At 43.5% G+C, this 26,051-nt stretch overlaps 1 protein-coding gene across 1 annotated transcript in view; it reads right to left on the bottom strand.

The window, feature by feature from the left end:
• The window catches only part of LOC126267344 (RNA-binding protein Raly-like), a 953,265-nt gene that overhangs the window by 287,005 nt on the left and 640,209 nt on the right, over positions 1-26,051 (bottom strand). The window contains exon 5 of the mRNA XM_049972467.1: positions 2,538-2,555. Coding sequence (XP_049828424.1) covers positions 2,538-2,555 — 18 coding nt within the window. The remainder of the gene's footprint in view (positions 1-2,537; positions 2,556-26,051) is intronic.

Here is a 26,051-nt window from a genome sequence, read left to right on the forward strand (position 1 = left end):
TACACGCATAGCAGGAACATAAATCAAAATTGTGCGTACTGTATTCGGCTTTACAATTTCCTTGGGGACATTATTTTACAAGACGATCACCAAATGAATAGATGGAGGGTTCCCCAGGGATCAGTGATGGGGCCACTCCTGTTCCTTATTTAAATAAATGATATGCCCTCTAGTATCAGAGATAATTCTAAAATATTTCTGTTTGCTGATGACACTAGCTTGGTAGTAAAGGATGTTGTGTCCAACATTGGCTCTGTTTTAAATAGTGGAGTTATTACATGGCTTGTAGCAAATAAAGTAACACAAAACCGCAGTAAGACTCATCTTTACAGTTTCTAATACACTACACAATAAAACCCGACGTTTTAATTTCACAGACTGGTCATATGATTAGTGTAACTGAACAGTTCTAAAGTCTAGTTGTTCAGATAGATAGTAAACGGTCGTGGAAATCCCACGTTCAGGATCTTTTTCAAAGGCTTCATGCTGCCACATTTACTGTTCCAACGGTATCTGAAGTAAGTGATCGTTCGACACTAAAATTATTCTACTTTGCATATTTTCATTCCCTTATGTTATACGCTATTACATTTTAGGGTAACTGTTCCCGTTTCAAAGTATGTTTTTAGCTCAGAAACGGGCAGTTGGGGCAATAAGTGGTGTAAGTTCGCGAGCATCTTGTCGATCTCGGTTCACTAGTCTCGGTATTCTGATATTGGTCTCTCAAAGTATGCATTGTTCACCCTTGGTAACAGTGTCAGCTCATTTCCAGGAATTAGGAGCCGTCACTCAGTTAATACTAGGCAGAAATATATTCTGCATTTGGATCGCACTGCCTTGACTCTTCTGCAGAAAGGTGTGCAGTATTCTGCTGCATCTATTTTGAATAAGCTGCCACAAGAAGTCAAAGGTCTTAGCAGTAATCGACGCGTTTTCAAATTGAAACAGAAGTGTTTACGCAAGGGTCACATCTATTCTGTCGATGAGTTCCTTGAAAAATTAAGCTGTTTCTTATGTTTCCAGTGATTGCGTTTACATAAGCTAATGGCTTGTGTCTTTGCTTTCATAAACAGTTTACTTTATCTGTTATTACTTTTAAGTCGTAATTTCATGTACTGACACGTTCCATGACCTTGGAGATTTGCTCCTCAATTTAGTCATGCGGAATGTGACGTCTGAAGTAAAGATAACAAATATCAATGTTAATGATACACTGGTGTGCAGAACGCAAGGATGAAAGTAACTTTCGTATCATGTGTCACAGAAAGAAATACGGAAAGAAAATAATTACGCTTTATTCACCACTATTGATGATAGTCCCCTGGACAGTACGAAATGCGGGACATGGTTCTTAATAGGGTTGTGATCACCACTGACGGGAATGTGTGCTTTGCAGCGCGCTCCCATGCCGGGTACAAGGCTACTAAGGAGTTCTTCTTGTAGGGCATACCATTCCTCCACCAGCTCGATTGACGAGTGCTGCCTGGTCGGTGGTGCATTTGCGCCTGTTGCAAGCATCTCACAAGTGCTCGGCTGGATTCAAGTGTAGGAACGTACAGGGCAGCTCTTCTCTGAATGTTCTCTCATTCAAAGGGCACCTCCACCTGCGTTATCCGACGCACTGTATTCCATAGAAAATAAGCTAGGGCCGAATGCAACCCTGAAGAGAAGCGCGCGAGTAATGTTTACAATGTCACAACAACACTGACAGGCGAGTGTAGCACTTTTAAAGATTCTGAGGTCATAAGCACCACCAAATCTTGACCACCATGAGCGTAGTGACTTCCAAATGTGTGAACACTGTACATCACAGGTCAGTGATATTGTGGCACTGTTCTCCTTCCCCATGTGCAGGTGGGCCAGTTCTTGGAACACGAGGATATTCGGCGAATAGACTGGCCAGCCCGTTTCCCCGAATTTAATCACATCGACCGCTACTGGGATACGTTGGAGAGGCGTACTGCAGAAAGACCACGTGCACCATCGACCATCCAGCATTTTTCGGCCGTATTGGTGGAGGATTGCAGCACCCTGCCATATAGACTCCTTACCACCTCTGTGGCAGATAAGAGAGCACGTTGCAGAGCATACCCTGCAATCCATGGTGATCGCACGCCCTGTAATGTCTGGAAGCACATCTCGATGACTTAAGCGCCATTATTGTCTTTGAAGAAAAGTGACATTTATTTTCGCCTCATTGCCTATTTCTTCTAATTACGTATGGTCCAGTCTCGTCGAGCTGCGTTACTTGGCAGTAACACTTATTGCAAGACTTACTTTCGTCCATAAGTATTGCACAGCAGCGTGATATTATTATTACGGTAAGAAATACTTTAGACCGTTCAATAAAGATTTAATCCCGTATCAGTCGTACCCCTTACTTCATACAAGACGTCACTTAATTTCGAGATTAACGTTTTGTTGTCACTATTTGTTGTCGAACAGAATTTTTTCCCCTTCGCAGCTACTTAAATAAGAAAATGTGCCAGTCACTTACTTGTAATGTCGACAACTACCTCCTCACCAGCCTCGCTTACCTGTCGTAGTAGTAATCCCTGAAAAAGACAAAGATGACATTAGTGTCAGCCAATACTTTGCAAATGCATATATGTAGTGATTGACCTACTGATGAACTGTATATTGCTGATTTGGAGGAAGCTGTGACCTAGTGTCCACGCTTTCTGTACATACCTGTCAGTCTCTATCCTTAACATTCGGTCAGTCATTATCCCTTACGGTTTTACTGGGCATGCATTACTTATTGATAATGTGCAAACTTTTCTATTTTCGCTACTGAGAAACAAAACAGTGACTGAGGTGGTTGTAAAAACTAACACGCACCAGTCTTGTTGTTTAAAGACGCAATCCCACAAATGCACATTCAGAAAAATTTAACCTTTTCGGCCCTTTATTTACTTTGATGTAACGCAATGTGATCGATTCACATTACATATAGCCACAAGCTTTGGTGAAACGTGCAGAAGAAAACGTTGTGTCCGTCGTGAGGAGTTCCGAAAACTGTTCTTCACATTATTCCTCTAAAGGGAGCTCGTCATTTTCAGGGATATCCTATAAAGGATGACTGTCTAAAGATTGGAAGGTAAACTCCATGAGAAATATGCCAGTGGGAAAATAAAAACGAACAATACGACTCAAATATCCTTTGAACTCCCAATATCGCTTAACAATTCTCATAGGGACATCACGAGTTATAGTCACTCCATGTGTCGAGGGTCACACAGGCAAGATTCTAATATTTTCCCATGAATGTGGTTTTCCAGATTTTCTGATGTGGGTGACAGACGATTGTGGATGTGCAGCGGAGAAGCAAAGAGTGCCTTTTCTTGGTCAGTATTTCGGCAGACTGAATGCTCATCTTTGTTAAGTTTTGCTACGAGAAAACGTTCCGACAAACTACACTCTCGACTCCCCTCTCTGGGAGAATTAGCACACCTAACAAAAGGAGTAGGGCAAATGGGAATGGATGGAACTGTATAAAAGTCATTAAAAACGGGGCATGTGTGTTGCCCTCACAACAAGCTTACTTATCTGAAGAACTCTGTATTTGTCTGTAATCCCTGTCTGCGCGTAGCGAATCTGAAGTATAATTCCATGACGAAACAATACCATTTAACAGGTAATAACTATAACCAGACACTAAACATCCATTATTTGGCAAAGAAAGCTAGAAAATAGTTTTAAACATGTATTTTAGCATATGTAGTTTTTAAATGTCCTATTTCTCTAAACTGAGGCTGCTGTGTTGTCATACATTCGTCACTTATTCGTCATCGAACTGCAAAAAACAGCGCACAGAAAATATATAAAATATGTCGCAAACAACGGCAATAATCCTCAAAAACATGCTGTGACATACAATAAATAAGAATATGAAAGTACCCATATAAAATTATAACACAAGAAAACGAATAATTAAAAAAAATAATATGCCACTGTGTTTTATAACCATGCAATTTTCTGCATGTTTTAGATTAAAAAAAACCACTGATGATGCTGATATTGGTCGGCGAAACTTGTTTTGGAAAATAACAAATAAACGAATAACAAGGTGTTTCGCATCAAGGCGTACTCAATTTCTGATATTGTTGTTTTTGGAGTGTCCATGGATTGGTCAAAACACAATGCAACGCAACAGTACATGCACTTGACATGGGCAATTTGTGGAAACGCCGCATCATTCTCGGTGCACACTCCGCAATACAGCAGCATAAGATCGGAAGCCACAAAGATCACGTTATTCGGATCTTTGCACAAAGGTAGATAAAAGGATAAAGTCAAAACAAATTTTTATACAACATTCTTTTTCCGTTGTGGGGATACGATTGTTCAAAGTGGATGTAAATGTAGCACGTAAAAAGACAAACACGTTTTTCGGGGAGCTTTTTGAAGCACATCACTTCTATATTTCAGACTAGTGGAAAACTGTTTCAAAGACGAATACATGTAATTAATGGTCTATAGTCGTACTGTTCTTTTGTGAAGGCTTCATCCGTTGCCACGATATAAGCAACATGGCTCGAAAGACAATAAAAAGACACCGGATCAGTCGTCACCTGTGTCAACAAAAGTCTCTGCCGGTTGCGATGCTATGGCGGCCTAACGTCAAAAATATGGTAAGCTAAAAGTTGGGAACGAGAATGTAAAATGACCAGAAGAATACGAAAATGTCTTCGCCAGAGCTAGGACTGTAAAAGAAGGGAACTAGCTTGTTGACTTGTCTGGTGGCTTGACACACATTGCAATCAAAACATGTTGACATATTTGCGTTTTTTTTTAGAGCTACGCTACTTCCTCAGCACAATGAGTTCTCTTAGCTGCAAGTTATTGACACACCTGCACCTCGCAATGTATGGGCTGAAGTCCCTGACCATGTGCCCAAAATCCGGAAGATTCGCCAGCTACAGAAGACAAAATGTAGTGTCATATTGCAGACATGTAATACCAAAAAAAGTTTTTCTGCGGGAGATAAATTTTCTGGGAGTCGATTTGTTCCTTGGGGGACACTGCAACAGTTTTTTGATTAGTGTGTGTGTGTGTGTGTGTGTGTGTGTGTGTGTGTGTGTGTGTGTGTTTGTGTGTCTTGGAAGGTAGGTCGATGGGTAGGTGGAGGGAGAGTTAATTTTATTTTTATCCCCAATGGGACCATGTCTCCCTCAAAACCTACTCCTTGTTACATGTATGGACAGGAGTGTAAGGACAAATAGACACGAATACATGTGTTTCTAGATATGGGATGCATGTACAATAGGAACTATCTGAGGGTGACAGTGTACCTATAATAGAAAATATCTCAGAATGGGGATACATGCATCCAAAACTTTAATGAGAAGTTACTCATATGGCAGTACCATGTTAGATGAAGTAATGGCATATCTCGTGTTGTATGACATGACATCATGTATCATGTTACTTTACATGATACGATGCATCATTTTACCAGGGTGTGTCAAGTGAAAACCTTAAATTTGATATAACAAACCGAATTTTCGCGCCGTTAAGTTGGTAAGCGTGCTACAAACAGCTTGCAGAATGGCCTGTAGGTGGCAGCATAGTGCAGATGCACACATGCCGTCGCAGTATCAGTGTAAAGATAGCGGCCCCACTTGAGACTAGCACCAGGGAAGAACTGCGTTCTGTTATTCGGTTTTTGCGTAGTGAAGGTGTGAAACCTATTGAAATTCATCGAAGAATGAAGTTCAGTACGGTGAGGCATGTTTGCCACATCAGCAAGTCTGTGATTTGAGTAGGAAGTTCGCAAATGGTGTGACTTCAGTGGAAGATGCTCCTGGTCCAGGTCAGGAACAACGAGTGCTGACTCCACAGAACATTTTAGCAGTTGAAGCCATAGTGAAGGAAAACTGCCGAGTGACATTGAATGAAACTGCAGCCTGTTTACAGAATACTCATTGGTCAGCAGACCACATTGTGCATGATGTGTTCCAGTTTCACAAAGTGTCTGCGAGATGGGTGCCACGGCAGCTGACTCCTGAATTGAGAGAACGACGTGTTGATGCTTGTGAATAACTTCTTCGGCGCTTTGAACGAGAAGGTGATGGCTTCCTTGCAGGAATCGTTACTGGGGACGAAACCTGGGTTCGCTTCCACCAACCGGAAACGAAGAGAGCGAGCAAGAAATAGCGCAATTCCTCATCACCAAAACCAAAGAAGTTTCGAACAGAACCATCAGCAGGGAAGGTTATGCTGACTACCTTTCGGGACGAAAAAGGCGTCATTTTGGAGCATTACATTCCTAGAGGGACCACTGTCACCAGTGCATCATATACAGATCTCCTAAAAAATCATCTGGGGCCTGCAATCAAATCAAAGTGACGTGGATTGCCGTTGGCAGGTGTCCTTTTGCAACATGACAATGCAAGGCCCCACACTGCCCGTACAACAGTTGCAACAATCACAGACCCGCATTTTGAGTGCCTTCCTCATTCACCATACTCACCAGACGTAGCCCCAAGTGCTTTCCATATGTTTGGACCACTCAAAGACGCTATGGGAGGAGGGAAGTTCCGTTCTGATGAAGAGGTACGCCACACGGTGCATGAACGATTGCGCGGACTACCAAATGAATTTTTTTCTAAGGGAGTTTATGCACTTTGTAAACGCCGGAGAACTTTCATTGAGCGTGGGGGAGATACAGCTTTGTACCACTTCTGCACAATAAATAATATTTAAGAAATATTTAAGGTTTCCGTTTGACTCACCTTCGTACGTATATGGGCACTAATACTAAGTAGTGAAAACACAAGGACGTGTCAAGATGTTGTGATTTTAATGTCTTTGAAGCTGCCAAACAAGAAGAAAACCTAGTTCCCTACTTGTTTATGCCTAACTCGGCCCAGGACATATTCGCCTTTTTCTGTGTAATGACAGGAGCATTTTTCATTGTGGTCAAATACACATCGTCGGATTTAATGTCGCTAAACGAATGAGTTACAGTCGTTTTCATTACACCATGATTGTTTTTAATTAATAAGTTTCCAGTTATTCTGAACAGTTGGCTGTACATCTTTCGCGTGTATGTTAACATCTATAACTAATATATTACGTTAAAACCGTGTCACAATAGGATTAATATCGAAGGACATAAACACTATTAGGAAATCTCCATTCGTACACTATCAGCAACTTGAATCTTCCTCCGGGAACAGTAGTATCCAAAAGTCGTATTCTGTTTTCAGTTGCTCCGAAATGAAGAAGAACCAAAGAAAAGGCGAAATACGCCTTCAGTGTACGGTACCCCTCCCTCACATAATTCTTTACTTATAATTTTACTGATTCAGAGAAGGCTGAAAGGAAAACAGTAAACAGGGACCAGTGTATTTATGTCACTGAACAGTTTAACTGAATTTGTCGCAGAGCCACCTACGAACTAAGTACGCCCGAAATAAATGTGACTGCATTTCAGTTTCTCGGCTGTGATCATGTAATTCCAAAATGTTCACTGTTAGCACAACTGAAAAGTATTGCCGTGCGGTGTAGGGGGCGAATTGTCAAGGTCCGCCAGGCTACGCCCGTCGAAGGTTCGAGTCCTCCCTCGGCCGTGGTTGAGTGTGTGCGTGGTCTTTAGCGTAAGTTTGTTTAAGTCAGATTAAGTAATATGTAAGCTTAGGGACCGATGACCTCAGCAGTTTGGTACCATAAGATCTTACCACAAATTTCATTTTGAAAAGTATTCACCGTGTATTCTTGCACGATACATTTTTGTACGAAACATACTTCCAGCAGAACCAGCTGGAATTCTTAAAACCATTGAAAATAAGGTCGGTGTCATGAACGTAAACCTACTATTTTCGAGGCGTGCGCCTCTGAAGCCACGCAAGGAATTACTGGTCACAAGTCGAGAGACGGCAATCGGCCACATCTGTAGCAAACACCCTCCTTCGTTGGAATAGCCTGATTGCTGAACAGAATCTCGAACAAAAACAATCCCAGCAGCATCGCCATCAATGGTCGACAGTGTCCACTTCAATAGCAAATTCTGGTGAACTAGAGCTCCGCTAGCGTGGACGTACTGTGCAGTAAAACTAGTCAATCGCCTACAAACACCAGGGCATGGTGGAAGGGGGTTCTGGGTCAAAATACCTATAGTGTCGCTTATACACTGAAGTACCAAAGAAACTGGTATAGACATGAGCATTCAAATACAGAGATATGTAAACAGGCAGAGTACAGCGCTGCGGTCCTCAACGACCGAGAGCGGCCTGAGCTAGCGAGGCGAGCGCATCGCTGCCGTTGCGCGCTACGCTAACTCGGCCGTTGAGAGCTCGTGAAGAGGTTTCTGTGCTGTGGGAGCCGCGCAGAGCAAATTGTCGTGCGTTGTTTTCTCAACGCGTGCAGATTGTCGTGTTCCGCGCCTCACAGCATGGGAAAGAAGGGTGCGCAGAGGAAACCTGCCGCTACGAAGGGTCCTTCGGTTGCGCAACTCACTGAGTCTGCCGACCATGCAAGGAACTCCAGAGAAGACGAGTCGCGGCCTGTCCCCCCTTTGTACATCAAGTGTAAAGGTGGGTGGACAGCGCTGTTCGACACCATGACGAACTGCGCTCGGAACGAAGTGGTCTACGAGTCTGTCGATACAGACTCGCTGGTCTGCGTTCGAGCTGCAAACGTGGCCGACCACAGGGCGATCAAGGTCGCAGTGGCCGACCACATCGTCGACGCGCCGCCGGCGCGTGAGAAGGCACCTTCCGCAGGAAGGATGAAGGCGACCAAGGCACTCCTCAGGGGGCTACCTTGGTGCTGTGGCGAGGCAGCGGTCCGGGAAGGGCTGCTGCGAGCCGGGTTTGGTGGTGTAACCGCAAGGCTGCACAACCGGACCAACAAGAAGAGGGCGCCGCTCTATGCCGTGACCGTGCATACGGTCGACGGCGGGAGCGATATCTTCGACTTGCGGAAGCTGCTGGGCTTTCCGGTGACGTCAGAGGGTCTCCCGACCGCCATGGACCCCCAGCCCCAGTGCTTCAGGTGCCAGGGCGAGGGCCATGTCACGAAGTATTGCCGCAACGCGGTGCGGTGCGTCAAGTGCTCAGGGGAGCCCGACAGCCGCACATGCGACCGCGGCAGCAACGTTCTGCCGACCTGTGTCCGGTGTGGCGGCCCGCATGTCGCCAGTTGGCGCGGTTGTGCGGCTTTCGCAAGCCGCAGCCGTGCCGGGGCAGGGGGGGGGGGGGGGGGGGGGGGGGCGTGAGGCGGCCGCACCGACGCAGCAAAAGAAGCGAAGGGCGTAGGGCGCGGAACAGCCCGGCGCAGCAGAGGGACGGCGCAGCAGCAGCTCCACCTGCCAGGAGCGGGGAAGACCGCTTGGAAACGAGCGGCCAGGACGCAGCCCGCGCTCCCGAGAAGATACGTGACCTCGAACTCGGCGCCGCCGTGAAGGAGGCCACCACAGCCCTCAGAGCCGTCATTGCGGCAGAGAGGGCTGCCTTCGCAGCCGCCGAAAGTAAGCGTTTCCGGATACACGTCCAAATAACATATTTTCTTTCTTTGTGTGTGAGGAATGTTTCCTGAAAGTTTGGCCGTACCTTTTTGCAACACCCTGTAGACTGATATCATAACTTAGTAAGTATTCTGAAGTTTAAGATAGTAGTCAGCGCCTGCCGCTGTAGCCGAACGGTTTTAGGCTCTTCAGTCCGGAACCGCGCTGCTGCTACGGTCGCAGGTTCGAATTCTGCCTCGGGAATGGATGTGTGTGATGTCCTTAGGTTAGTTAGGTTTAAGTAGTTCTAAGTTCTAGGGGACTGATGACCTCAGATGTTAAGTCCCATAGTGTTCAGAGCCATTTGAACCATTTGAATGGAAGTACTATGGAATGAACCGATACGTTTGAGGTTCTCTAACACTATATGCTACAATGTAGGCAGTTCAGTTGAGATTCAGGTAAGATTCACTGATGGCATTGTTATACTCAGTGAAAGTGAAGAATTACAGCATTTGCGGAATGTAATCAACAGCCTAATGAATAGAGAGTATGGATTGAGAGCGAATCGAACAACGACGAAGGTAATGAGAAGTAGCAGAAATGAGAACAGCGAGAAAATTAACCTCAGGATTAATGGTTACCAAGCAGATGCTGTTAGGAAATTCTGTTGCCTAGGTAGAAAAATAATCCATGAATAAAGGGCTTTTCTGGCCAAGAGGAGTCTACTAGTTTCAAATTTGGGGTAGAAATTCCTGAGAATGTACGTCTGAAGCACAGAATTGTATGGTAGTGAAACATGGACTGGTAGAAAACCGGAACAGAAGTGCATCGAAACATTTGAGTTGCGGTGCTACAGAAGAATGTTGAAAATTAGGTGAACCGATAAGGAAAGGAATGTGGAGGCTCTCTGCAGAATCGCTGAGGGAAAGAATATATGGAAAACACTCATAACAGGAAGGGACAAGATGATAGGACATCTGTTAAGACATCAGGGAATGGCTTCCGTGGGGTGCAAGAGGAAACTGGAGACGGTAAAAGCTGTAGAGGAAGACAGAGATTGGAATATATCTAGCAAATAATTGAGGACGTAGTGTGCATGTACTACACTGGGATGGAAAGGTGGCGAGGCGCATCAAACCAGCCTGATGACTATATAAAGAAAAGGTACAAATTCAGCCTTCAAAACCTATAGGGTACTTCTCGTTGGTCTAGCAGCAAGAAATTTGGCAAGAAACAAAAGGTTTCACAGTAAAAACAAAGGTAAAAATCCGAAAACTTAATTTATAATTTTTTTTTGTTTTGTTTTTGTCATCAGTCTACTGACCAGTTTGATGCGGCCCGCCACGAATTCCTTTCCTGTGCTAACCTCTTCATCTCAGAGTAGCACTTGCAACCTATGTCCTCAATTATTTGCTTGACGTATTCCAATCTCTGTCTTCCTCTACAGTTTTTGCCCTCTACAGCTCCCTCTAGCACCATGGAAGTCATTCCCTCATGTCTTAGCAGATGTCCTATCATCCTGTCCCTTCTGCTTATCAGTGTTTTCCACATATTCCTTTCCTCTCCGATTCTGCGTAGAACCTCCTCATTCATTACCGTATCAGTCCACCTAATTTTCAACATTCGTCTATAGCACCACAAATGCTTCGATTCTCTTCTGTTCCGGTTTTCCTACAGTCCATGTTTCACTACCATACAATGCTGTACTCCAGACGTACATCCTCAGAAATTTCTTCCTCAAATTAAGGCTGGTATTTAATATTAGTAGACTTCTCTTGGCCAGAAATGCCTTTTTTCCCATAGCGAGTTTGCTTTTGATGTCCTCCTTGCTCCGTCCGTCATTGGTTATTTTACTGCCTAGGTAGCAGAATTCTTTAACTTCATTGACTTCGTGACCACCAATCCTGATGTTAAGTTTCTCGTTGTACTCATTTCTACTACTTCTCATTACCTTCGTGTTTCTCCGATTTACTCTCAAACCATACTGTGTACTCAATAGACTGTTCATTCCGTTCAGCAGATCATTTAATTCTTCTTCACTTTCACTCAGGATAGCAATGTCATCAGCGAATCGTATTATTGATATCCTTTCACCTTGTATTTTAATTCCACTCCTGAACCTTTCTTTTATTTCCATCATTGCTTCCTCGATGTACAGATTAAAGAGTAGGGGCGAAAGGCTACAGCCTTGTCTTACACCCTTCTTAATACGAGCACTTCGTTCTTGATCGTCCACTCTTATTATTCCCTCTTGGTTGTGGTACATATTGTATATTACCCGTCTCTCCCTATAGCTTACCTCTACTTTTTTCAGAATCTTGAACAGCTTGCACCATTTTATATTGTCGAACGCTTTTTCCAGGTCAACGAGAGGATAAAAAATTGTCATTTTTCATCGGACCGCCTATGTGTCAGTCCGTTCGTCGGTAAGACCTCTTTTTCTCAGGAATAGGCAGACGTATCAAATTGGAATGTATGTCACTTACTAAAGCCGAAGGTTAATCCGTCGTATAACAAACGTTACCTTTTATGACACGTATTTAGACTCTCGCAAACTCACTCATCGAAGCCAACAGGATGTTTTCCGTTGACGCGGAATGAAGAAATTTTACAAGAAGCAAGGTTTGACAGTAAAAGTACAGGAAAAATCAGATAACTGTTAATTTCTAATTACATCACAAGATAATTTTTTTTGCTATCAAAATCCAGAATTAAAATTAAACCTTTCAAGAAAGACTTGGACTCCCTAGCAGAATCAAAGTCGACAACAGGCAAAAACTGTTGCTGTCACGTCTTCGTATGAAGCATTATATAACGATTGGAGCTCACGATACCCAGTGTTTTATAGTTCTGTACGATAAGCTCGTTTATTTGGATAAAAGCTTATGGGGCCTAAAGATGGAAATGAACTGTCGAAGCAGGTAGCTTTCAGAATAAAATAAACTATCTTAAAGTATACGGCTGATTGACAGTACACAAATTAAAATTGTAAATAAATTTAAGTATCGTGCAGTGGTTATAAGTTGGAATTCAAACGATAAAATGTCAGTATAAAGCAGAACAACTAACCTGAAGCAAGAGCAACGCACAACCTGGCCAACATACAAGAAGAAATGTCTCTCGATAAATGCAAAACTCAAGACACTACCACTCTACTATTAAACTTGAAGCAACCTATGCTAGTGAAACACTGTTCGAGATGTACATCAAATCAACCACAGAAGGCAGACAGGAGAGTCATTAGAACAATTATAAACAAAAAATACCAAGTAGAGGGACAGTGGCGACTGTTACTTAGCGAAGTTTTATACCAAGAAACTGAGTCAATAATTGACACAATGCTGAAAAGGAGGGTTGCTTCTTTCTGCCACATTTCCAGACTACCAGAAACCAGGATACTAAAACAACTTTCTCCTACTGTCGGACAAGTAAGACCAAGAACAACTGGTTCAAGGAAGTTTAAGATGATTTTGACGAGTTAGGCTTGACAATGCAACAAACTGAAGGCAGAGAAGAGAAGAAGGTCCTGAAACACAGTGACACGATATTTAAAGACTTCTACACGCAAAAAATACACTACAACTGATGAAGAAGGGCAGCTAGGTCGGAAAGGATGAAGAAGTTTTGGGAGCAGAAGAGGAAAGCCAAACCTACAACTAGCCTTAAGACTTAAATGTATATAGATTGAATAAAGTGCTCCAATGTGGGCGTAAAATATGTAAAAAAGATATGGCTGCTGGTGAAGTTCATTGATATTGAAAAGTACTTATTAGCCGATGTCCCCTGGCCACCATGATGGACCAACAGAGACAGGCAAAAATCGTCGAGATTTCGGATTCCCGGAATGCCTGAATTGTCTACACACATGACGCACATACGGAACCCACAGTGAGCCATTCCTGCTCGCACTTGGCGAAATTCTTTTCTTTTTTTCCTGTTGATGCTATCATTACGCACAATGTTTGGCGGGCATATACCCGCCTCTACAGGATGTTACAAAAAGGTACGGACAAACTTTCAGGAAACATTCCTCACACACAAAGAAAGAAAACATGTTATGGGGACATGTATCCGGAAGAGCTTACTTTCCATGTTAGAACTCATTTTATTACTTCTCATCAAATAACATTAATCATGGAATGGAAACAAACAGCAACAGAACGTACCAGCGTGACTTCAAACACTTTGTTACAGGAAATGTTCAAAATGTCCTCCGTTAGCGAGGATACATGCAATCACCCTCCGTTGCATGGAATCCCTGATGCGCAGATGCAGCCCTGGAGAATGGCGTATTGTATCACAGCAGTCGACAATACGAGCACGAAGAGTCTCTACATTTGGTGCCGGGGTTGCGTAGACATGAGCTTTCAAATGCCCCCATAAATGAAAGTTAAGAGGGTTTATGTCAGGAGAGCGTGGAGGCCATGGAATTGGTCCGCCTCTATCAATCCATCGGTCGTCGAATCTGTTGTAGAGAAGCGTGCGAACACTTCGACTGAAATGTGTAGGAGTTCCATCGTGCATGAACCACATGGTGTGTCGTACTTGTAAAGGCACATGTTCTAGCAGCACAGGTAGAATATCCCGTATGAAATCATGATAACGTGCTCCATTGAGCGTAGGTGGAAGAACATGGAGCCCAATCAAGACAACACCAACAATGCCTGCCCAAACGTTCACAGAAAATCTATGTTGATGACGTGATTGCACAATTGCGTGTGGATTCTCGTCATCCCACACATGTAGATTGCGAAAATTTACAATTTGATCACGTTGGAATGAAGCCTCATTCGTATAGAGCACATTTGTACTGAAATTAGGTTTGACACATTGTTGGATGAACCATTCGCAGCAGTGTACCCGGGAAGGCCAATCAGCTGCTGATAGTGCCTGCACACGCTGTACATGGCACGGAAACAACTGGTTCTCCCGTAGCACTCTCCACACCGTGACGTGGTCAACTTTACCTTGTACAGCAGCAGATTCTCTGACGCTGACATTACGGTTATCGTCAACTGCACGAAGAATTGCCTCGTCCATTCCAGGTGCCCTCGTCGTTCTAGGTCTTTCCCAATCGCGAGTCATATTGCTTGGAATGTTACGTGCTCCCTAAGACGCCGATCAATTGCTTCGAACGTCTTCCTCTCGGGACACCTTAGTTCTGGAAATCTGTCTCGATACAAATGTACCGCGCCACGGCTATTGCCCCGTGCTAATACATACATCAAGGGCATTTGACAACTCCGCATTTGTAAACGTTGCACTGACTGCAAAACCACGTTCGTGATGAACACTATTCTGTTGATGCTACGTACTGATGTGCTTGATGCTAGTACTGCAGAGCAATGAGTCGCATGTCAACACGAGCACCGAAATCAACATTGCCTTCTTTCAATTGGGCCAACTGGCGGTGAATCGAGGAAGTACAGTAGATACTAACGAAACTAAAATGAGCTCTAACATGGAAATTAAGCGTTTCCGGACACATGTCCACATAACATCTTTTCTTTATTTGTATGTGAGGTATGTTTCCTGAAAGTTTAGCCCTACCTTTTTGTAACCCCCTTATAATATGCTGAGGCCTGTACAGCCGACAAGCGTAAGAATATTAAACATGCACTACAGATTGCGAGTACTCTATGTGCGCAAGTCGCTTGCTTCGGCGCTAGCCAATCCATAATTAGGGGACGGATTACAGTGAGTGGGCGCATTGTCCACGACATGACTGGAGCGCTGATTACACGTGGTAGTGACATCGTGCGACAGGACGGTAAGCGAATCGTTGACTTAGATTTTCATTAAGCTGTATCAAAATTTCACGTCGGCCTGTGACGCGCGGCCCGGGGCAATCTATTGCCGGGTTGGCCGGCTCGGCTGCCTCGCGACACGGTTTTAACATAATTAGCGGCATGTGACACAGCCGATCTCGGAGGCGGCTCGTGTAACATCGATCGCGCGGCACACAACAAACATTTGCGCCCGGGGCCCCGCGGCCGATGTCACATTAGCCGCTAATGATACCCCTCGGACCGGCGCTCGCGCCATCTATTTAAACGGCTAACGGCATCGGGCCCCACATCAAAAACCCGACCGCTCGTTCAGATATTGCCCCGAAAGAATCATTTGGTTATCAGCTTTGCGTGAAAATAATATTATCTGCTCCGAAGAGTTCATTATTGCTAATGAAATACACAGTCACCGCATTTCAATACATTTGCGCTCACGCCTCATTTAGTGGAAAATTTTCCGCGTTCGCAACAGTGGGGGCTGCAACAGAAACGCGCCAAAAATTAGCTTTCATCACATTGTACACGGTGACCCAAAAGTCCATTAACATCAGAAAATTGACTAGTCCTCAGAACAATGTAGAGAGAGAGGTAAAACTTGACGAACAATGAAACGAAGAATCATTGAAACCCGAAAGGATTGCAATTGGTAGTCTAACGTGTTGTGGACCGGTGACGCGCATTTCACACACCGACGGTATCTCGACAACCACAATCGCAAAATTTGAGCTCGTAGTCTGGTGGGTAGCGTTGTTGCCTCTGGAACACGGGGTACCGAGTTCGATTTCCGGCTGTGTAGCGGATTTTCTCTGCCCGGGGTCTGGGTGTTTGTGTTGACTCATCATTCAATCATCACCACCATTCGCGACAGTGGCTAGACTGGAATGAGTAAAAAAAAATGGACTGTGTAACAATTTGGACCTCGTACGGTCGCTGGTGACCGGACAGTTCAGCGCCCCACAAACCAAACATCGCCGAAAATCCTACAACTGTCGACAAAACCCCTTTGCAATACGATAAAATCAAGGTGTGGTGCGGATTTTCCGAGGAAATGCTGAATGCTGCTTTCAAACACTCAGCATGACGGATGCGAGGTACGTCGGTATGTTACAGAATTGCACCGTTTCAAACCTGGCTGATAAACACCTGCTTGAAGGTAAACTACCCCCTATTGCTGCACCAGTGAAAGATTTCCTGCGTACATCATTTGGTCAGAATCGCCTACAGAGCCACCGCTTCTGTCATGCTTGGTCTCCCGCATTCCCGGGCCTCTATCCGTATGATTATTGGCTGTGAAATTAGCTGAAGTCGAAAGTCTACCGCGAACGTCCGACCTCACTAGGTATGCTAAAATCGGCGGGCACTTTCCCGCCATCCCTATCGATATGCTATACAGTGCTGTTCACGACATTACAGCTGTCGGTTTGCGTGCAACAGCATGCACTACCTAATCCGTTCCAGAACGCCGAGCTAAAACGCTGGTTTTCTTCCAGTGCTCATTCCCAGGGCTCCACTGCTGATAGACAGGTAGGGACAAGTGCTCTGCGTAGCCGAAAAGAAGTATCGGCTTAGTGTCACTATCCCATTGTACACGGTGAAAGTATGAATATTACACACTGCCTCATGATTTGGCAAATGGAGTAAAGTGGTTGGTTCTTTTTGAATCAGATGTGGTTACCCTGGGCTTGATGGGACTTATTTCAACGACGATTTCTCTGAAAAACGGAAAAAATGATTTCTTTTATTATATTTTCACCCTGACGAACCGAGCTAAACCCATCAGGGGATTTCAAAACGGCTACACGCGATAAATGCCTGATTTTTTTGCAATATACTCCTAATATCCCGACCTCGAATAACTTGAAATTATTCTTGATATCCTTATACATTTCCAAGATACGGAGGTTCAAACTGACTCTACTTCTACACTTAAAATCCGGTATGATACGAAATCTGAATAACAAATAACCACAGCAAGATGCTCGAATTTGAGCAGTATATTCTCTAGGCGTTTATCTAGAAGAACGGTCTTCCCGTTTACTAAATCTTTATCCGTTATCGAGAAACACCATAAACTTTTTTTTATATATCAAAACTCAGCCCGGGAATCCGAGACGTCTATACCACAAGAAATGGCTGTAATTTTTACGATGTATTCCTAAGATCAAGTTATCGATGAAGCTTGAAGATTTTCTTCATATCTTTATCCGTTCCCGAGATACACAGACACAAATTTACCCTATCTGTATAAGTAAAATATTCACGTAAAAATCGGTGTGAGGCGGGAACATAGTCTATAACGTGACACAGGACGCAGCACTATACTATAAAAATGTCTCCGTTATCATCGTGATATAGTACTCAAGCACATGTGAAATTTTTTTGCACGCAAGTCAGCTCTGATATGTAAAACTAGTTTTGAGTTACCAGAATGAGATTTTCACTCTGCAGCGGAGTGTGCGCTGATATGAAACTTCCTGGCAGATTAAAACTATGTGCCCGACCGAGACTCGAACTCGGGACCTTTGCCTTTCGCGGGTAGGTGCTCTACCATCTTTCTTTTTTTTTAATCTCGTTTTGTTCGCTTTAGTTCGGGGCGGACGTCGTAACACATCTGTTTAAGTTCGTTGTGAATCGATTAGCTCACTTTTTATTACAGAAGGCAGTTAAACCCTCTGACCGAACACGCTGACCATCTGAGCTACCGGAGCATGACTCACGCCCTGTCTCACAGCTTTACATCTACCAGTATCTCGTCTCCTACCTTCCAAAACTTTACAGAAGCTCTCCTGCACGTTCGCAGGAGAGCTTCTGTAGAGTTTGAAAGGTAGGAGACGAGATACCGGCAGAAGTAAAGCTGTGAGACCGGGCATGAGTCGTACTTGCCCGCGAAAGGCAAAGGTCCCGAGTTCGAGTCTCAGTGCCGGCACGGTTGCTCAGCGTGCTCTGTCAGAGGGTTAGCTGCCCTCTGTAATAAATAAAATAAAAAAAACTGAGTGAATGGATCAATAACGAACTTCAACGGGCGTCAGGTGACGTCCGCCACGAACAATTGAAACGAACAATAACGAAAAAAAGAAAAAAGATGGTAGAGCACTTGCCCGCGAAATGCAAAGGTCCCGAGTTCGAGTCTCGGTCGGGCACACAGTTTTCATCTGCCAGGAAGTTTAAGTTTTGAGTTACTTTTGTTTTACATACGTGACTTTTAGTAGCCATTGCAATTTATTTTCATGTGAATTATGTGCCCAACTGCAGCAAGAAAAAGAAGGGAACCAGCGAAAAAGTTCTCCTCCGGACCACAAAAAAGGCAGAGAGAAACAAAGAGATGACGAAAATGCGCTGGACTGGGTGCGATAGAATACGAGCGACTTAACAGCGATGTGCTAGTGAGTCTGAGCGAGCTGCAATTAGGGGAGCTGGTGGGAATTTAGGCTGATTTGCACGAAAACCCTTCGTTGCTCGCACAGATGACGCTTGTTTTCCGCATGATTTTCCGAGCCTGCTTTGTCTCTGTGGACTGGATTGAGGTCGCCTCATTTTCCAGTCAAGCCGTGTCGGCTGCCGCGCGGCTCCTCTCAGCTTGCACGGTCTTTGCCACTCCCATCATTAAAAACATTAAAAAAAGTTTTTGAATTTTAACTACCGCTTTCACCAGATGACGTTATATTGGACGTGAATAGCGAGAAGTGGATACAGGGCAATGTCCATCGTTACTATGTTATAAATAGGGCGTATATTGCTTGAGGAAGCACCGGTAAGTGGTGCAAAACCGGTCGCAGATTTAATAAAAATCATATACTTTAGTTACATGTTCACCACAAAATGTGACCTTTAGTGCCACGAAACCGGTAGTGATCCAATAACCAAGGACTAAATACAGCTGAAGCGGTTTATTAATACCCAAGAGCACACATCATTGATGAACATGCGCTTAACAGGAAAAAGGTGTAACGAAGGCATGGAACCTGGGCTGTGGAAGGATGGAAAAAAGTCGTTTGTTCTGGCATTGTTTGTAACTTCTGGCCGCCTTTGTTTTTGGTGTACGCCATCGCAAACCTACGATGCAGAATGCTCGCTGCCAAGACTGAAACGCGGTGAGGTCGGTCATTATTACGGAAGCCATGTCATTGTATTCCATTCGGCCCGTTGGTCATGATTTGAGAAGCCATGTCGTGGTATTCCATTAGGCCCGTCGTTCATGATCTAGGAAATGTTGTGGTATTCAATTGGGACTGTCGGTCATGATTTGGGAAGCCATGTCGTGGTATTCCATTGGGTCCGTCGGTCATGATTTGGGAAGCCTTGTAGTGGTATTCCATTGGGCCCATCGGTCATGATTGGGGAAGCCACGTCATGGTATTCCATTGGGCCCCTCAGTCATGATTTGGGAAGACATGTTGTGGTATTCCATTGAGCCCATCGGTCATGATTTGGGAAGCCATGTTGTGGTATTTCATTGGATCCATCGGTCATGATTTGGGAAGCCGTGTAGTGGTATTCCATTGAGCCCATCGGTCATCATTTGGAAAGCCACGTCATGGTATTCCATTGGGCCCCTCAGTCATGATTTGGGAAGGCATGTTGTGGTATTCCATTGGGCTTGTTTGTCATGATTTGGGAAGCCAAGTCGTGCTATTCCGTTGAGCTCATCGGTCATGATTTGGAAGCCATATCATGGTATTCCATGGCCCATCGGTGGTCATGATCTAGCAATCCATCTCGTGGTATTCCATTGGGACCATCGGTCACGATTTGGGAAGCCATATCATGGTATTCCATTGGGCCCCTTGGCCATGATTTGGGAAGCCATATTGTGTTATTCCATTGGGCCCGTCATGATTTGGGAAGCCATGTCGCGGTATTCCATTGGGCCTCTCGGTCTTGATTTGGGAAGCCATGTCATGGTGTTCCATTGGGTCCATCAGTGGTCATGATCTAGCAAGCCATGTCGTGGTATTCCATTGGGACCATCGGTAATGATTTGGGAAGCCATGTCATGGTATTCCATTGGGTCCGTCGGTCATGATTTAGGAAGCCAAGTTGTGGTATTCCATTGGGCCCGTCGGTCATGATTTGGGAAGCCATGTCATGGTATTCCATTGGACCCATCGGTCATGATTTGGGAAGCCATGTCGTGGTATTCCATTGGGCCCATGGATAATCTGGAAGATCGTAATACTGACAGGGAATATGTGACTATTCTCACTTGTTAGGTCAATCGCTGGGTAAAATGTACAGTAAATTCCCCAGTGGTAATGCTGTTTTCAAAGACCACACGGCACCTGTTCGCACAGTTCGCATGTTCCATGAGGGTTTTTTTTTTTTTTAGGCTCGTAGACGAATTGTCTCATCTCCCCTGTTCACCACAGTCACCTTTTCTGTTCTACTTTAGGCAGATGTCTGCGTGGTCGTTATCCACCTTCATCATCGTTACCTGAACTTGGTACTATTTTGTGGGGAGTGTGGTATAAGAAACCCTGGAAAACGATGCAGCACCAACATTTATCCATTTCGAGAAGACTGGAGCTGTTTTGAGTGAAAAAGGATTTTCTATACCATATCTGGCAAGGTTTTTGTTGTTCCGATATTTTTGTGCACGCCCTGTTAAAGTACTGTGAGTTACTAATATACTTTGTAAGTAGGCTGTTAATGTTTTTATATTGGAAACGCCACGTAGCGCTCTTATGTAAGTTGGGTGTTTACGTTTTTATGTTGGTGACGCCACGTAGCGCTCTGTATGAAAATCACTGACTGTGCTGTGTGCCGTCTGTGGCTGGTTTGCATTGTTGGAATATTTACTATAGTAGTGTTGGATAGTTGGATGTGAACAGCGCGTAAAGTTGGGCAGTTGGAGGTGAGCCGCCAGCAGTGGTGGATGTGGGGAGACAGATGGCAGAGTTTTGAGAGCGGATGATCTGGACGTATGCCCATCAGAAAGAGTAAATTTGTAACACTGGATGTCATGAACCAATGTAATGACATTTGACCACTGTTAAGGTAAATACGTTGTTTGTTCTTTATCAAAATCTTTCATTTGCTAAGTATGCCTATCAGTGATTAGTGTCTTCAATAGATACATTCTTTTATTTAGCTGGCAGTATTGGCACTCGCTGTATTGCAGTAGTTCGGGTAACGAAGATTTTTCCGAGGTAAGTGATTCATGAAAGGTGTAGGTTATTGTTAGTCAGGGCCATTCTTTTTGTAGGGATTATTGAAAGTCAGATTGCGTTGCGCTAAAAATATTGTGCTTCAGTTTAGTGATGATCAGAATAAGTAAAGAGAGAAATGTCTGAGTACGTTCACTTTTACTCAGCTGTTTGAAAATCAAATAACGTAGAGGTTTTCCAGCACAGTAAAATATAAATTTTCCTAAGGGGCTGTTTCAACTTCTTAGAATTTGTTTTTATTTTCATTCAGATACTCATCCGAAATTGTTTCCCAAACACAAAATGAATAAAACGTCCGAAACTTCAAGGCAAATGAAAATTATATGCCTGACTTAATGTGCTTCGTTTCGAAACACAGACAATATTTATGTTCTCATACTAAGAATATGTACTTTTGTTCTATAGAGACGAAATTCACTATCACACCGACATTTAATTTTTCAATTTTCTACAACATAGTCGCATAAACCGCCTAACATTCATTAAGAAACAAAGTTACACACTGGTCTTTAATACTTGATGCCAAGAAAATATTTCACACTGTTGCTGATAATGAATTTTTTTCCCACTAATATATCTGCATGCTGTGCACGCGATATGCAACCTGCTGTGATGACACATTTATAGTATTATCTGCAACATGGAACAGGCAGCCTCCGACTAAGTTCGAGCGCATAAAATGCTGTAACAAAACAGCTTGAGCGATAAAGATTTTATAAATAGAATGAGGGTCACATAAATTAGTTTTATTTATGGTGTTGCTGCTTGCATATGATAATCAATATATATGAAAATCACAGATATAACGTAACAAAACAGTGAAAGTAATTTACTGCGTAGCTCTTACACTTCCCTATATTTTTTGTCAAACACCTAAAATAATCTGTTAACTATGAAGACACAACACCTAAACGTTATGAATTTATTCTTCAGTCTCACTAAATTTGGTTACCCATCAACATGTAGCACCATTAATGAGAGACAAAATGATTTCTTGCACTCACAAGTTCTTTATTCTAGTGACAGTACTTACTATAAAAACTTAAACTACTTGCAACACGTTGTGGCCAAGCAGTTCTAAGCGCTTCAGTCCGGAACCGCACTGCTGCTACGGTCGCAGGTTCGAATCCTGCCTCGGGCATGGATGTGTGTGATGTCGTTAGGTTAGTTAGGTTTAAGTAGTTCTAAGTCTAGGGGACTGATGACCTCTGATGTTAAGTACCATTTTGCTTAGAGCCATTTGAAACATTTTGCAAGAAACGTTACCGTAAACAATAAAACACACTTTCACCTGCTGTCATCTACTGCAGCGGCTCGAGTTCTTAGACAATGAGAAAGTAGTCAGACATTATAATAGTGCATGGGCGTGCCGTCTAATTGCGCACATACATCGACACTTCAAATTTGGAAATATTTACTGTGTGGAAGCTTACAGCCTAACAACATTAAAATTGGCGTTGAAGGATTTTTGAATATTTGTCGGTATTATTATATAAATAAATGATACTGAGGGGAATATTTACTATGTGACGGTCTTTCTCTGTGATATGCTGAATAATAATGTCGATTAATGAGTAACTGCTCTACAACAGTATAAATTTCCTATTTGATTAGAAAACAAATTTAATTTTTAAATAAAGTTTCTGCTCATTGACACCTTAGTAACGTGCATATGGCATATGAAATTATTACACTTCAGTTTTGATTTACGAAACAAAATATATAATACACAAACTGATATGCTGAAGGATACTTGTATGCGTCACTTCAGTGTCACTACAAAATGATCAGGAGGGCTAAATGAAAATTTTTCAAATACCGAATCAACAACTTTAGATTTATTGTAAAAGAAATAACTTTCAGTCTTAAATAGAAAATTAGAAATACATAAACTTCTGCGTATGAGAGTTTGCTTTCCATATCAGTCGTCCGCTAAAGCCTTTGACACGGTTTCGTTTTACGTTGTGGCTGGCAGTGCTGCTATTCGTCAATGTAGAATTTGAAGCTGATGGCTCGATTTCGTTAATCCGTTCATTATGGTTGTGGACAGGCTATTCTCCTCTTGTTTATTACCGACGAAATTTTAATGTCATAAAGCATAGATCTGAAAACTGATTACATAGTTAATAACTGAGTACAAACTGGCGCACCATCGGGTGCACTCATTCTCGCCTCGCTCAAAGAGGGACACAGTGCGAAGGGCCTGTCTGAGAACGAGAAGCGTGCCGAGAACTGATGGACATCTGCAGCAATTAGGACGGAACGCCAAGAATGCATGCGCGAAAGCATCTGAGTTCTTGTTGCCTTGCGGCAGTCATTTCAGTCATTTTACTTGCCTTCGAAAACAGACATATACCGACAATTCCATCACCCCACGGCAAAAAAAAAAAAAAAAAAAAAAAAATGTGAGGGGGAGAGGGGGAGGATGGGGAATCGGCGTAGGGAGGCGTGTGAGAGAAGCCAACATTCTTATGAACATGTTTTCCTCGACAGTGAGGACTCTCCTTGTACGAGGGTAATCCCAAAAGTAAGGACTCCTATTTTTTTATAAGTACACAGACATCTTCATTACTACACTGCCTTACATCAATTTACAGCTTGAAGATTTAGCTATTTTTCGACATAACCACCATTTCTGTCGATGAATTTTTGTAGACGCTGTGGCAGTTTTTGAAAGCCCGTGTCATACCGGCTCGCTGCTATGCTGTTCAGAAAGTTATGAACCTCTTCTTTCACCTCGACATCGGAGCTGAATCGCTGGGACCACAATTAACGATGACAGGTACTGTGAGATTCTGAAAAAACTCAAACGGGCAATTTAAAACCGGAGAAGAGGAATGTTGAGCAAAGGCGTACACATTCTCCATGACAACGCTTTCCCACACATCGCTCGGCAAACCGTTGCTCTCCTGCAACAGTTTTAGTGGAACATAATCACGCACCCACCCTATAGTCCTGACTTGGCGCCCAGTTCTCTAGGTTAAAAGAACATTTGGCCGGAAAGCGATTCAGCTCCGACGACGAGGTGAAAGAAGAGGTTCATAACTTTCTGAACAGCATGGCGGCGAGCTGGTATGGCATGGGCATACAAAAACTGCCACAACGTGTACAAAAATGCATCGACAGAAATGCTGGTTATGTCGAAAAATAGCTAAATGTTTCAGCTGTAAACTGATGTAAACCAGAGTAGAAATAAACAGGTCTATGTACTTATTAAAAAAAATTTGACCTTACTTTTGGGATTTTCCTCGTAAATGACGGAGCCCAAACATGAGTCTGTCCAGAGGTCACGCAGAGAGAGCAGTTATAAAGAAGTGTTGTGTAGCTGCTCTCCCAACAGCCGTTGAAGGCAGGAAAACATCTCAAGAATGTGGAATCGTGAGAAATATGCCAATTCACGAGGCACACGCCAGCCCACGCCAGATAGAAAATGTCCACCCTGCACGGAGAGGCGTGGCAATGAAACGGCGATCTGTCATTGGGCTACATCGTAAATTTCGTCCGCCAATGACAACGCCGAAGGGAATTATGATTCGAAGAGGAGGTGAGCTGAGAGATAGATGAGAAGCAAATAGTGAAAGTCGTGGAGACACCGCGAAAGTGAGAGTACATAGGCGCTCTTCCACCCATCGTCAAAATACGCCATCCAGTGCCATGGTAGCACAGCTTCGGCCACGCAACCGACAACGGGCAGACAACACGGAGGTCGTAACAGGGACCCGCCGCAAAGCCGCGATTGCTGAAGAGGGCAGCCAACCCGCGCAGCACAGCTCCGACGCGACGCGACGCGCCGACGCAGCGCTTGCTGGCGACAGCAGTATACGACGAACGATAACGAATAATGGTGAGACGATTCGTTCTCTCCTCCTTCTCCTTAATAACTGAGTCGTGTCCACGCCCAGTCAAACTCACCCTAAGATTTATGATTTTTTTTGGTACATTTCTTTCATGTTTTGAACATATAAGCAATCTTTTATATTCATACATGAACCCCTTAATTTCGTACCCTTTATGTTGGATTTTATTTAATTTCTTGAGTTCACTACACGTTTGGCTCCCAAAATAGGCCGACCGGTATCTGATGTCACAAATAATTTCCCGAGTTTATCACTACAGTAAATTGATATAATAAGTTACATGTGCCGCTTTTGATGTATAACAATTAAAGACTACAAAGTTTTCTTCAGTCATAGAAACGATAAACGTTATTTCCATATGTTGTAAGGATAACTCTGTGGCAGCTCACAGACACGCAGGAACAAGAGTGACAACTGATGCTGTAAGAATCCAGGTGTCATAGATGAAACTAGCGACATCTGTGAACGGTTTAGTGAAAACGACAGTTTTACTTTGTGTTATATCTTTGTGTTTAAATATCACATGCAGTTGCTCATATTATTGTATTAGACCTGTCATGGCTTTGTTTTATCACATATCAGTGAACTTGCAGGTAAGTGTCTAATTATCTTCCTTAGAGGATACTACGTTAAATGTAAATGTTGTGACATGTTTTTTTTTGCATATCGTTCCTCTGAAAAGGTGCGTAAATAAATGTGTAAATGTTTTGCTTAACCTTTGAGCGTGTGCGCCATTTTGAGCAACAGCATGGCACACTGTATGCATATGTAAAGTAAAGGTGTCTTG

Source organism: Schistocerca gregaria, chromosome 4 (assembly GCF_023897955.1).
Source record: "Schistocerca gregaria isolate iqSchGreg1 chromosome 4, iqSchGreg1.2, whole genome shotgun sequence".
NCBI lineage: Eukaryota > Metazoa > Arthropoda > Insecta > Orthoptera > Acrididae > Schistocerca > Schistocerca gregaria.